This window comes from Pyxicephalus adspersus, chromosome 3 (assembly GCF_032062135.1).
Source record: "Pyxicephalus adspersus chromosome 3, UCB_Pads_2.0, whole genome shotgun sequence".
NCBI classification, from domain to species: domain Eukaryota; kingdom Metazoa; phylum Chordata; class Amphibia; order Anura; family Pyxicephalidae; genus Pyxicephalus; species Pyxicephalus adspersus.
The window spans coordinates 17,770,543-17,782,824 of record NC_092860.1 but is presented as its reverse complement, the minus strand read 5'-3'; the positions used below and the strand labels follow the sequence as shown (position 1 = coordinate 17,782,824).

General features: G+C 38.5%; 1 protein-coding gene across 1 annotated transcript; it reads right to left on the bottom strand.

Moving 5' to 3' along the window:
• Positions 1-5,208: 5,208 nt before the first annotated feature.
• On the bottom strand, positions 5,209-11,266 carry MANBAL (mannosidase beta like). Its single transcript, XM_072403743.1, has 3 exons — positions 11,124-11,266; positions 6,684-6,851; positions 5,209-5,477 (listed from the first exon to the last, which is right to left on the bottom strand). The coding sequence occupies exons 2-3, from the start codon at positions 6,834-6,836 to the stop codon at positions 5,370-5,372; spliced, it is 261 nt and encodes an 86-aa protein (XP_072259844.1). The 5' UTR covers positions 6,837-6,851; positions 11,124-11,266; the 3' UTR covers positions 5,209-5,369.
• Between the last annotated feature and the right edge of the window lie 1,016 nt (positions 11,267-12,282).

The window sequence follows — 12,282 nt, the reverse complement described above, 5'->3', positions numbered from 1 at the left end:
TGTCAATACGCCGAGCCACGTTCTGTCTCTGTATAGACATGTCATACCCTATACAAGACTGCCAGGAATGTCACTCTTCTCATTACTGTTGGATTTCAAAACTTTAACATTTTAATCATTCCAAGGTAGAAATATTTGTGCCCTAAGGGTCAGTGTAGGATTTTTTGATTATTAATACCTGGTGATCCTGACATAAAAAACCCTATTAGGGCACTTTGTGTTTTAGGGTGACAGCACACGTCACATATAAATATTAAGTTGCTTTAGGAAACCAGCCGAAAGGATGAACAACTATTGTTGGAGTGAATGTAGACATGAAGTGGCTGCAAAGTGCTTGCACATTATTATTATTTATTAAACAGGATTTATATAGCGCCAACATATTATGCAGCACATCAGCAACACTGAGAAGCAACAGGGGAAAAAGAAGGTTACATTCATTTAAATTAAAAAATAGCTTATGATAATTTAGAAAACAAAATATCGTTCAATTAATGTTTCTGTTTCAAGAGGCCTTCTGCATTCCACCAAAGGGGTTGCCTTCTCATTGCTTTTAGGACTTTTGGATCCTGTTGCTTGTTTTGGACTTTTTTCATAATGAGCAAGCATGTACAGCAACATTTTCAATCTAAATAGATAATCCACCGCCAGTGTTGACATCATTGCCCAATTTATTTTCAGGTTTGCAATCTTTAGCTACTTTGATTGACCGTTCCAGGATGATATTAGCACATGACGTATGAGCTCCGGAGATAATTAATCCCAGAACACAAGGTATGCAGAGAATGTACAATCAGCTATGGTTGCGTGGCTTAAGCCTTGTACAGACGTCAGATGATTGTCGCTGGAAAGGATCTTTCATGATTGTTTCCAGTGACATGAGTGAATGAGCACTGTACACACAGCACCTTTCTGTTCTATTGGGAGGGGAGGTTGAGGGAGTGGCACCCTACTATTCTCTCCTTCCTAGAAATACACAGAGGTTATTCCCAAATGGTTGCCCGTCTTTGCAGTGAACATGGAGAAATTGTTGTTACCAGCCTGATTTTGGGAAAAACCCTAAAAGTCCACTTCAGCTGATTAGCTGTGTTTCAGAGAATGACCACACTGTTTTTTTTTACTGGTACCCATGTACATAACTATTGGTAGCAGCAAATCCCTGCCAAACACCATCAGAATATCATAGGAGGAGGTCATAGACACAGACATGAAAGCACCAAATATTTTGGGGAAGCAACCATAGACAAAACAAGGGAGCATGGTAAAACAGCGGAACAATGTAAAGTGAGAAGAAGGTGGTCAGGTGAAGAAGGTTGTTACTTGCTCTGGTTGCATAAGGCTACAGGGTTTCATTGGGGCTGAAATGTAGGCAATGCTGTAAACATAATCTTCAGTACTGATCCTCACCTGAGCCGTAGGCAATAGGGTAATAATTAATGCATAGAAAATACACTCTCCCAATGTATACCTGTCAGTACCCAAATGGCACTTAACTGTAACTAATATAGTAAAGGCACCACACATGGCACTAGATGCCCCTACAGAATCCTATGGTGCTGTAATGTGAAACAATAATACTTCTCGACTGTGGCAAAAGACCACCCACCTATATAGTGTTTATAGGTGTCAATAGGAGGTGGAAGCTTAGAACAGTTAGGAAGTATCACTAATTGCATGGTACAATACCTCATGATCGGACATTGGGGATGGTGGATGTTGTGACAATATGGGCAGGAGCCTTTAGGACTGACACTGCTTGCAGAATGCAGAATGAATTCTCACTTGAAACAAAAATGGAAGTTGTTATTAAGTTAAATGTTTTATTTTTTATTTTTATATATATATGTGTGTGTGTGTGTGTTCACAGGATCATTTAAATGTGTGTATATGTGTATGGTGAACCCAATTTTAAAATCCCAGTCTACATTTACATTTTGTATCTGGTAATCACAAAGCGGGAACCACAGTATTTCAATGCATTTGAGATGCACCCAAACGGAGGCCATGATCTTCAGGCGGATGACTTTACTAACTCGAGGTTCAAAATAGCCAATAATGATGTAAAAGAAAAACCTTCTTAATAAAAAAAACATATATTAAAAACTACTTAATACAACTGTATGCCGATATTGCACAAACTTCATCTTATCACTCTTCATTGTGTTTATAATCTATCAGGACATTTAAACCCACCAAGAAAGTGACCTCCCCCTTGTGGAATGGCCTTTGATGAAATAGCTTTTATCCCAAGGACCTATGGGCTACCACAATCACTTTACGGATCTCATTTGCAATAAAGATAACACTGTGGCTTTGGATGAGAAGGAATGCAGAAAAAGCCTTTGAGTTTCTGCTAGGAAATTGGTCATTGATCAATTCTGTTTTTGCATTTAGTGGACACTAAGCCACTTTTTTATTACATAGCTTTCATACATAGCTGCTACAAGTAAATATTGAAACTATTACTTGGTGTTGAATTACTAAAACAAACCAAAACTCCAACCTTTTCATTTTTGTTATTTGGGCTGGCCGTTATATTTACTACCAGTATATTGGACTGGATAGGCCAGAAAGTGCATCAATATAGAGGGAAAATATGTGTTCAACATATCTTGGTATAAATTATTAAGTATGAATATTGTAGGAACTATATATAGAGGAATATAAAAAAATATCTATAGGCAAACTATTCTACAAAAAGACAAATGTCACACATACCAAGTTAACTGAAAACAAATGCACTTCTCCCTTCATAAAACCTCCGTCTGATTAAGGTTTATGACAGATTATCGGGTTCTGGAATCTGTCACACGGTTCCTATTATTGTGCCAAATGCCTGACCTTTCTGCACTCATCATACTCCACAGCCACCAACTGTCCTGAATTCCAGGGTGACCTTTAAACCAACAGGCTTTGATACAAATTTCACACTGGACAAATCAACAAAAAAGAAAAAGAATACATTTTTATTTATTCATTTTTTTTTTAAAAAGTGGTTTAATAAAAAAAGAAAAAAAATACAAAATAAAACATGGAACAGAAAAAAAAAACTTTTGTTTTTTTTGCCTGTTTTTAAAAGATGATTGTTCAATGGATATGTACTGTATACATTTTACAAAGAATGTTCAGATGGTGTCTTCTATACATGTATCCAATAATGTCCCTATAGTGGAGTCTAATTTTAGTATGCTTTCACTGATGAGCCGGGTTTTAATGAAGCTGGGGCAATAAAGGGTGCTAACCCTTGTCGGTTAGCAGGTCCTAACATTATCAGTCAAAGTAAAGACTTGCTGATGTCAGCGCTGATACCAGAGACCCACAGCTGGTTCAGCTTTTTGAGAACTGAAAATGGAAAGCAGCAAGGTCAGATTTATTTATTTTTTTAAATCTATGTAACTTGGCATTTTGACATTCTGACTTTATGGCCAGTACCTAACATCTATAAGGTTTGTATAATTATTGATGGCCCATTTAGTCTGGTTTCTGTTGTTAGACATTATGATAAGGTGAGAGCAAAGCATTTTACCATGCGTGCACTTCACATCACAATACACAGTTCACATCTGTATATAAAGGTGCACCAATCTGCATGGTGTAGATCCATTGGGAATATCATTCAAAATGCAAAGTAAATCAATGCACAGGAAGCTTTGTGTTAATGCATTGCAATCCTTAAGAACTCTAAACTATACTTAAGGGATAGTATTAAAAGGAACCTACAAATACCTCTACTTGTCACCAAGATATCTAAAATGTGCCATGGAAGCTCCCAAACAAAGGTGCAGGTTGCATATTTCCAATTTCTTGCCAACGATGTGCTTCACTCTTCTCCAGTAACGAGGCAATTTAGGAAGTCCAACAACAAAAAAGTAGCACCCATAGCAAGATACTGGAAATCTAGCCACAGCTTTGAATCCTTCCAAGAAGGTTCATGGTCAGACTCCTCCTAGGAGCAAGCAAAGATACATGCAGGTTTGTTCTGTGTCCTGCTATTGGAAGCGGGATAAAATTTTTATCTTTGTTCCAGATTTTCTTTAAAGCAGGGAAGCATAACCTTAACATTGTTGTACATGACTTAGCTTGATCTTGAAATTCTTAAAATTTTAGGTCAATTTATGGCCAGTTCAGACACATAAAGCGGTCTGGGACCGACACTCTGCTTTCAGATTGCATGAAAAAAAAAAAGATCAGTCATTGAGCACATTTACAGCTCCACCTGTTCTTTATAGTGAGGTTGTGTTTCTCAGCCCAGGGCTCCTTCAGAGGTTTCTAGGAGTTGCTTGAGCAAATTGCCAGTTCAGATTAACTGATACCAATGATCTTTTTGGCTATCTGTATGGTTACATAGCAGAGTTCCTTAAGACCTAAACGTTATTTCAAGGGTTGCCCCATGTAAAAAAAAAAAAAAGAAAATTTGAAAAAGGTTGCATTAAGGTAACAACTAGCCAGGTAAGTTTTTTCCACAAATGCAATACCAGAAATCTAGATGCCAATATTATATATATATATATATATATATATTTTGCATTGGTATACCATTTGTTGGTAGCTCAGCTTAAGGATTTGACAAAGTCTGCAACATCAGTTCTTTTCAACTGCAAGAAAACCTTCTCTGACATTAGTCGATATACTTGAGAGGGCTGCAATAATGTGATTTTTTTTTTTGCTTGTAGCATTTATACATGCTGGCATATTACCTTCAAGTAATATGCACAACAGATGAATATTTGTGATACTCTGGCTGTATAATACAAATCGGGCAAATTTGTATTTGTAATGTATTGGGAGTATAGCACACTGGGCTTTATATATGTAAGTTGTCTGCATTGCTCGTAACAATCAATCAGGTTCTTTTCATTTAACCCCTGTTGGTAAAATTCTGCTGGTGTATGACAACAGATATTCAAGCACAACTCCTGGCTCAGCCATTGGCAGTCATTCAACCCTGGAAGGACATCTTGTGGTTAAAAAATGTATTGCAGGGAAGCAGTGAATACTAAAAACTGGGCTGGTTTTCTCTTGCACACTGCATTTGGGGCTTATTTTAAATATAAATAACCATGCCCAAAGTAAGGCTTTCTAATTTTAGAGACCTTTCATGCTTCAAGTTTTTTTGTTCATAAGCAGGATCGTTCAAATAAGAGCACAATGCAATCCATATCCAAGGGTAATTCATACTAAGGAAGTTAGACTAGCACAAGATTCTGCTTGGTTGCTAAGATATTCCAATTTGCTCTTTTTGTTATTTTATTAAACAAAAAGCATTTGCATTGTAACATATTTTAGTGTTAAAACAGGCTGGGTGAGATGGGAAAGAGTGAGGAGTCCTGGTGAGGTTACAAGAAATGGTGGAAGGGAGGCGATCTCCTTCATCTTTTTTTCTTGGTCTCTTTCTTCTGCTTTTTACCAGATGACACTGTGGGCATTTTTGGTTTTCTCAACACATCTGTGCTTTTTACTTCAGAAGTATCTGGATCCTGGTGAGAGGGATGGAAACAATGAGCGGCTAGAATACCTACTACACATTGGAAGCTAAACTCCAGGCATCAAAGATAAATACATATACATACACACACACACATATATATATGTGCAAATTTGCTTTTATAAGACGATCGTAAAAACTCTTTCCCACTGTCCACATAACATTAATTTGAACTTTAATAACTATATACCAAGAAAGCTTTATTTCTGTCAGTGTCCATCTTCTACTCCCTTATAGCTCTCACAGTTTTCTGCTGCTAAGCTCTATGATACCCCTGTGTCCTGCAAAAACTCAAAGGTCAGAAGGAAGAACCAGGGAGAGCTGGGGTAAAACGAGAATGAACAGCAGTTCTTAAACTTTTTGTTTCTTAGGGGTCTTTAGGGATGATTTCAGGATAAGAGAAACACTAGTTAGCACTGATTAGCATATACAACTAACAGATGTCACATTATACTTGGTAAGTAATTTTAATGAAAGCTGCAGATATTAAAAGAATAAAAACAACTTTGTAAAAGCTTATATGCAATTTTAGTGATTGGGTTAAGATGCATTTTAACTGCAACAGAGTCAAGTCGGGTTTTCTGCCACATCTGACAACGTTAAGCTGAGTGATATATCTGTGGAATTCTGAAGACTTTTATATTATAAAATGAGTTTCTGATCTCATATCTTATTTGAGATCACCACTAAAGCCTTGTTCTGATATGTCAGAAGATTGACACTGGAAATGATCTTTAATGAATGATGAATGAACAAGCGCTGTACACACAGTTTTGTTCTGCTCTATGGAGAAGGGATGAAGGAGGACCAGCAAGTGGCACCCCACTGTGGTCACCTCCATAGGAGTGAACAGCCATTGTCCCCAATCAGTCTAAACAACATTGGAGGACTGATGTCAAATTTTCACCCTGGACAAGCACAACCGCTCATCTCAGGTGACAATCATCTGACGTGTGTACATAACTTAAGAAAGACTATTTGTTAGAGGAGATGTCTCCAGTACAGAACTGATTAGGTATGTATGGCAGCACCTCACTGCATGGATAGTCCTTGTAAACTTGTTCACAAATAAGATTAAGAAACCTTAAGCACCCCTCACTGTCACCCCTTTACACTGTAATAAGTTTGTTGAGTGCTGGACACAACTGAGCAGGATCCTATATAACTAGATATGGTTTTTCCCTGTTCATACTCTCACCGTGTCATGTGACTTGCTTCCAGGGAATATAATAGCCAGGATGCAGATGAGCTGAAAGATTGCTCCACAGAAGAGTCCATAGCGAAGTAAGGTCTCCAGAAAGCTGGGCTCTGGAATATCAGGGGGTGAGAGATCCAGAGGCTCAGGCATCATTAATGAGCTTGTAACCTGCAAGAATACAATTATTATTAATCTAGAACACATATGTCAGAAATAGACAAAAACAAACTCATGCCCAAAACACATGTGCCTTTTTCACATGACTTTTAATTTGCAGAAATTAATTGGGGGTCACATTCATTACATTTGAGAATCAGGGTTCAGCCCCCCTATTGATTATTATTAACCTAACAGAACTACTTTTCCCTGTCCAAGTGCTGCTTTTTAGGGGATTACATAAACCCAACATTAAAACAAATTCAGGTAAAGTCAGACAAACAGCTTTATACATAGCTAAAATACATACAAGGGAGCTGAAACCTTCCAAAGATGTCTGTTCCTCCTATTCTGAGATTTACATAGCACTGTTCAAGCTGAATATCTGATCTTTCTATGTTGTATTTTAATATTGCTTACAGGTCCTAATTCACTGCAAAATAATGAGCTTTTCTTTCTGTTACATTGCTTTCTCCTTCTATCTGCTTCTTGCATTGAACCACAACTGATTGGTTCCTTGTGCTGCTTCCTTCTTCCCTAGTCTACAATATTATTATTAAACAGGATTTATATAGCAATAAGAGCTTACAATCTATGAGGTGGGGGAAGTATCACACAATAGGAGGGGAGATATGGAGTGATGGGAAGTAGTTTGGGTTTTAAGAGACAGAAGAAGTACATCCATGTTTTTCAAACAGGGTTCCTCCAGAGGTTGCTAGGAGTTGAATAATGAGCAATTTGTGCCTCTCAAGTCAGTTTAACTGACAACAATGATTGTTTGAGTATCTGTAAGAGTGACATTCTTCCCACTGACCAGCAATGTGTGAGGCATTCATTCCACTGACCACCACACTAATATACTGTGAGCTGTGGATATAATAATCATAGCAGGGGCTCCCTGAAGATCTGAAAGTTATTTTATTGGTTCCCTCATATCAAAAAGGTCGAGAAAGGCTGAGCTACATATTACAGCATGAAAGCAAAGCTGCAGAAAAAGTAAATATCTCCTCCTGTATTTGTGCCAATAGTTTGCAACACAACTGCTCTATCAAACTATCTCATTGATATAGAGAGAGAAAAGGAAAGGCAGCTATTTGTAATGACCGGGCATTCTGTATATTTAGAGTATATTTTCTGTATACAGTATCATTACCGTACCGTTAGACAGCCATCTCCAATCTCCTTCTGAAACAGTGAATTGCCTGGCTGTATCTGATTTCAATAAATTTGGGTGATTCAGGGCAATATATGGTGCAGTTAATAGCAAAGAGAGTGCTGTGATGATAATCAATGGTAATTCGGTCTCAGATACATGTAAGTCCACAAAACATCATCAATACATCACTAAGCTCATATATTAAGTCAGATAAAAAGCTACTATTAGGTGCTTCCAAACAATAATCAAATGTGTTTAAATATATCCCCCCACCTACTAGATTGTAAGCTCTTCGGGGCAGGGTCCTCTCCTCCTGTATCACTGTCTGTATTAGTCTGTCATTTGCAATCCCTATTTAATGTACAGTGCTACGTAATATGTTGGTGCTTTATAAATCCTGTTTATTATTATTAATAATAATAATAATAATAATAATATTAATAAAATAGAACACAAAGACCATGCAAACAAACCTCTCCCTAAATAACAACCCTCTGACACCATAAACAATCAATGAATCAAACAATAGGAGAACAGGAAATCCAGCTATATCTCTATATTCCCTGAAAGAAAGCTACAACACTTTGTAAGGAGTCCAGAAATTATTAAATAGTATTTATATAGCACCAACATATAACCCAGTGCTGTATATTAAATAGGGGTTGCCAATGACAAACATATACAGACAGTGACACAGGAGGAGGAGAGGACCCTGTACAGAAGAGCTTACAATCTAGGAGAAATAATTGCAATAATCCATAGTAAAGGGAATTGTTCCATATTTCACAAAGATCTGATTACAATAATGAGAAGGGCCACCTGCAGAAAGTGATTTTAGGATGAACTTGAATGCTGCTGGATGGCTGATTAGAAGTCTATACAGCAGAAACTCGTTCTACTTCCTTTTAATTAGCTTGGTCCTGCATGTATCTGCTTGCCAAAGTCTGCATGACTGTATCCATTCCTAGTCACTCCTTTTATGAGGCTTCCTAAACATCTCATCAATCTTGTCCTCCTGGTCATGCTCCTCAGAACACATTCTATGTACCCACATGAACTCTGGTATGGGCTGACTTCTAACCAAATATCAGGGATGCATTATTATTATTGTGCGGTAAGAGGATACGGTCTGCTGGCTTTGTAATGGAAGTAACCACCCACTTGGTAAAAAGTGTGTGTGGCTTCAGATTAATCATGATTTCTGGATAAAAAAAAAAGACAAAGCGTACCTAAACTCAGAATTTTCACTTTACATTAAAGGGTAGACAACTATTTTATGTAAGGTAAAAATTCTGCTTGTTTAGGTTTTTTTTAAGCGCAACATCCTTTTTTTAAAAAAAGGCGAACAAGAATAATTGGGGGCACAGAGCCTGCCGGTATACCTACGTCCCGCATTACGGGAGATACTAGGGTGCTCCTTCTGCACATGCCTGAGCATCCCGGTGCATGCACAGAAGGATCCCTATTGTCAAAAGGGAAAAAAACTGCCGATCCCACGCATGCTAAGTGAGATCGGAAAGTTTTTTTCCCAAACTTCATCACCCGATCTTGTGCCTTTGTCTGGTGACATACCGTAGGAAGAACCCAGAAGAACAGAGAAAAGATGGCGGCGCTGGCCAGAAGACGGATACCATAACAACACAGGACCCGATAGTAGAAACCTCCGGACCGATCAACTACTCTGCGGATTGAAGGTAATTGTATTTTTTTTTGTTTTGGGTACTTTTATGTTTACTTCCTCTTAAATATACTTGACACCTTCATGTAGTCAGGAGGAAGTTTACCCAATCCAAAAGCACATCATCCATGGATCTTCTGCACAGCCTCACATTTTCTTGAAGTCCAAAAAAAAGTCCATCAGACATGATCATCAAAGAGTGTCTTCCAAAACGCCATTCCCGGGAGGGGGATATAAACCTGCATGACCTACCTATTCATTAAAGAGTAACTAAACCCAAAAACGGCCAAAATTAAAAAAAAAAATACACTTACCTTCAAGCCCACAGAGTAGTCAATTGTTCCGAAGGTCTCTTCCATCGGATCCCGCGTTGTCCCGGCATGTGTCTTCGAGCCGGCGCTCCAGGCGCCACCATATTCTCCAATTCTTCCGGGTTCTTCCTACTACATGCCTGGACCCAGGCGTAGGATCTGGTGAAGTAGTTGGGGAAAAAACTTGCACATGCGCACAAGGAGCCAAAAAGCCTCCCAGGATGCATGATGTAGGTATACCGGGAGGCTTTGTGCTCCCATTTATTCTCGATCGCCTAGGCAGGGGGAAGTGCTGCAACCTTTTTTTTTTTTTTTGCATTTTTGCAGGGTGTTACATTTAAAAAAAAAAAACAAACACACAGAATTTTTACTAAACATAAAAGTGTTGTTTACCCTTTTATGTAAAGTGAAAATCCTGAGTTTAGGTATGCTTTAAAACACAGGGACCAGGGTGCAGACAAATTTCAGCAGCTGCTGCCCTGGCCCAATGACAATAACGGACCACCCATGCATGGTGACAACAGTGCAGCATGGTAATGGTCATCTGCAGGTTCTGCACTTTATAAATACTGTTTAATAATAATAAATAGAAGCAGCGGCGGATGCGACTAACTGTGGGCCATTGTGTAGAACTGCTGAAGTGACTTGGGGCCCCTGTTGGCTAAGGGGGTCCGGGGCCCTCATGCAGCAGCACTCTTGCACCTCCCTATATCCACCCTGTTTAGAAGTACAGGAAAACAATATTTTATCATCATTATGGAGGTGTCTGATCCCTTCATTGTGCAGCATGACCCCAACATTCAGTAATGAGGAACGAGCAGAAAATGCTGCAATTTCCACCTCCTAGATTGTAAGCTCTTCGGGTCGTCTCCTCCTCCTGTGTCACTGTCTGTCATTTGCAACTCCTATTTATTGTACAGCTCTGCATAATATGTTGGTGCTATATGAATCCTGTGTAATATTTATTAATAATAATAATAATAATAATAATAATAAATGCCATGGCCCTGCAAAACCCCAACACACATTATACCCATATAATGAGACCTGACACAGAGAATATAGCTGCATGAGATATCATAGAGAAGAGACAGGTGTATGATATATGGCATTCCTGTGTATGGACAGCTCTCACTTACACACAATGGGCTGACACCTCAGGACTGCGGATCCAAAGCTTGGACTGTCAGGAAGTAATCTGGCATCCCTCCTTCCAGACTCTAGGGATCAGAATATTGACTTTCTCAATGCTGCCATTTTCTTGTAGTCATTTTACATAGAATCCCATTATTTTTAGTCTCCTTAAAGATGGCCGACTTTGTTATTCTCACGGCGACACATCGCCATATCCCAGGGATTTCGGTCAACCAGCTGAGCACAGGCTGGAATGGTTCGCCAATCACATCACTACCTGTCCTGAAGGGGCGTAGCTTCCTCGGCGGAGTGTCTGCTGGATGAAAAAGCGGATTCCCTTCATTTCCCGTAATTTATATATAGGTGGCGCTGTGCACCATGAAAACCGCTGCTAGGAGACAGCGGAAACAACATGGTGTGCTGATTTTTGTAATTCCACAGTGGAGATTCCTGAATATATCCCAATGGAAAATAAAAACAAAATTTCTTTACTGTTAACATACAACCCCAAAGTCTATAAAGTGCCATATATAACGTTGAATGTACATAATGTGAAACCTTTCAAACATATGTACCCAGATAGAAATAAATCTGGGCCCACCATACCTACTAAATGAAATTAAATATTAATAATAAAGATATTCCAAAATGCAACTGTTAGGGTCAGTGCATTACTGCACTATAACCCATTTAACACGTTAAACGCATTAATAAAGGGGAAATGGGCTGACTGAATGTAATGCATGTTAACATGACACATGAATAGCCCAAAGTTTTTGTAATTTTTTAAAAAACACAAGAAATTGCCCTCTTAGATCCCCCCAGGACAGGTGTCCCCATTAATAGATTCCTCCTTTCATATTGCACTGGGGACGGTTCTAATTTGGATTTTCTTTCTCAGTGATTACGGTCACTGGTTCAGAGGAAAATCTTCCCAATTAGGACAAAGATAGATAAAATTCCTAAAAGAGTTTTCTCAACCTTTTTAATATAGGGGAATCCCTTGAAATAACTTTCAACTGTGAGCTGTGGGTAGAGTAATAACACTGGTCAACAAACTTTCTCTTGCCAAACAGAATAAAATCATTTTAGGTTATGTTTGATGCACAGATTCCACATATGGTATTGGTTTTGCTAGAGTGGCTCTAGTTTTGAAACAACCTA

What these genes read in the sequence shown, in the direction of transcription:
- MANBAL (XM_072403743.1), bottom strand. Translation starts at nt 6,836, where the DNA reads ATGATGCCTGAGCCTCTGGATCTCTCACCCCCTGATATTCCAGAGCCC. An exon ending in GAAGCAAGTCACATGACACG is followed by an intron (nt 5,478 to 6,683) that starts GTGAGAGTATGA and finishes CCCTCTCACCAG; the next exon opens with GATCCAGATACTTCTGAAGT.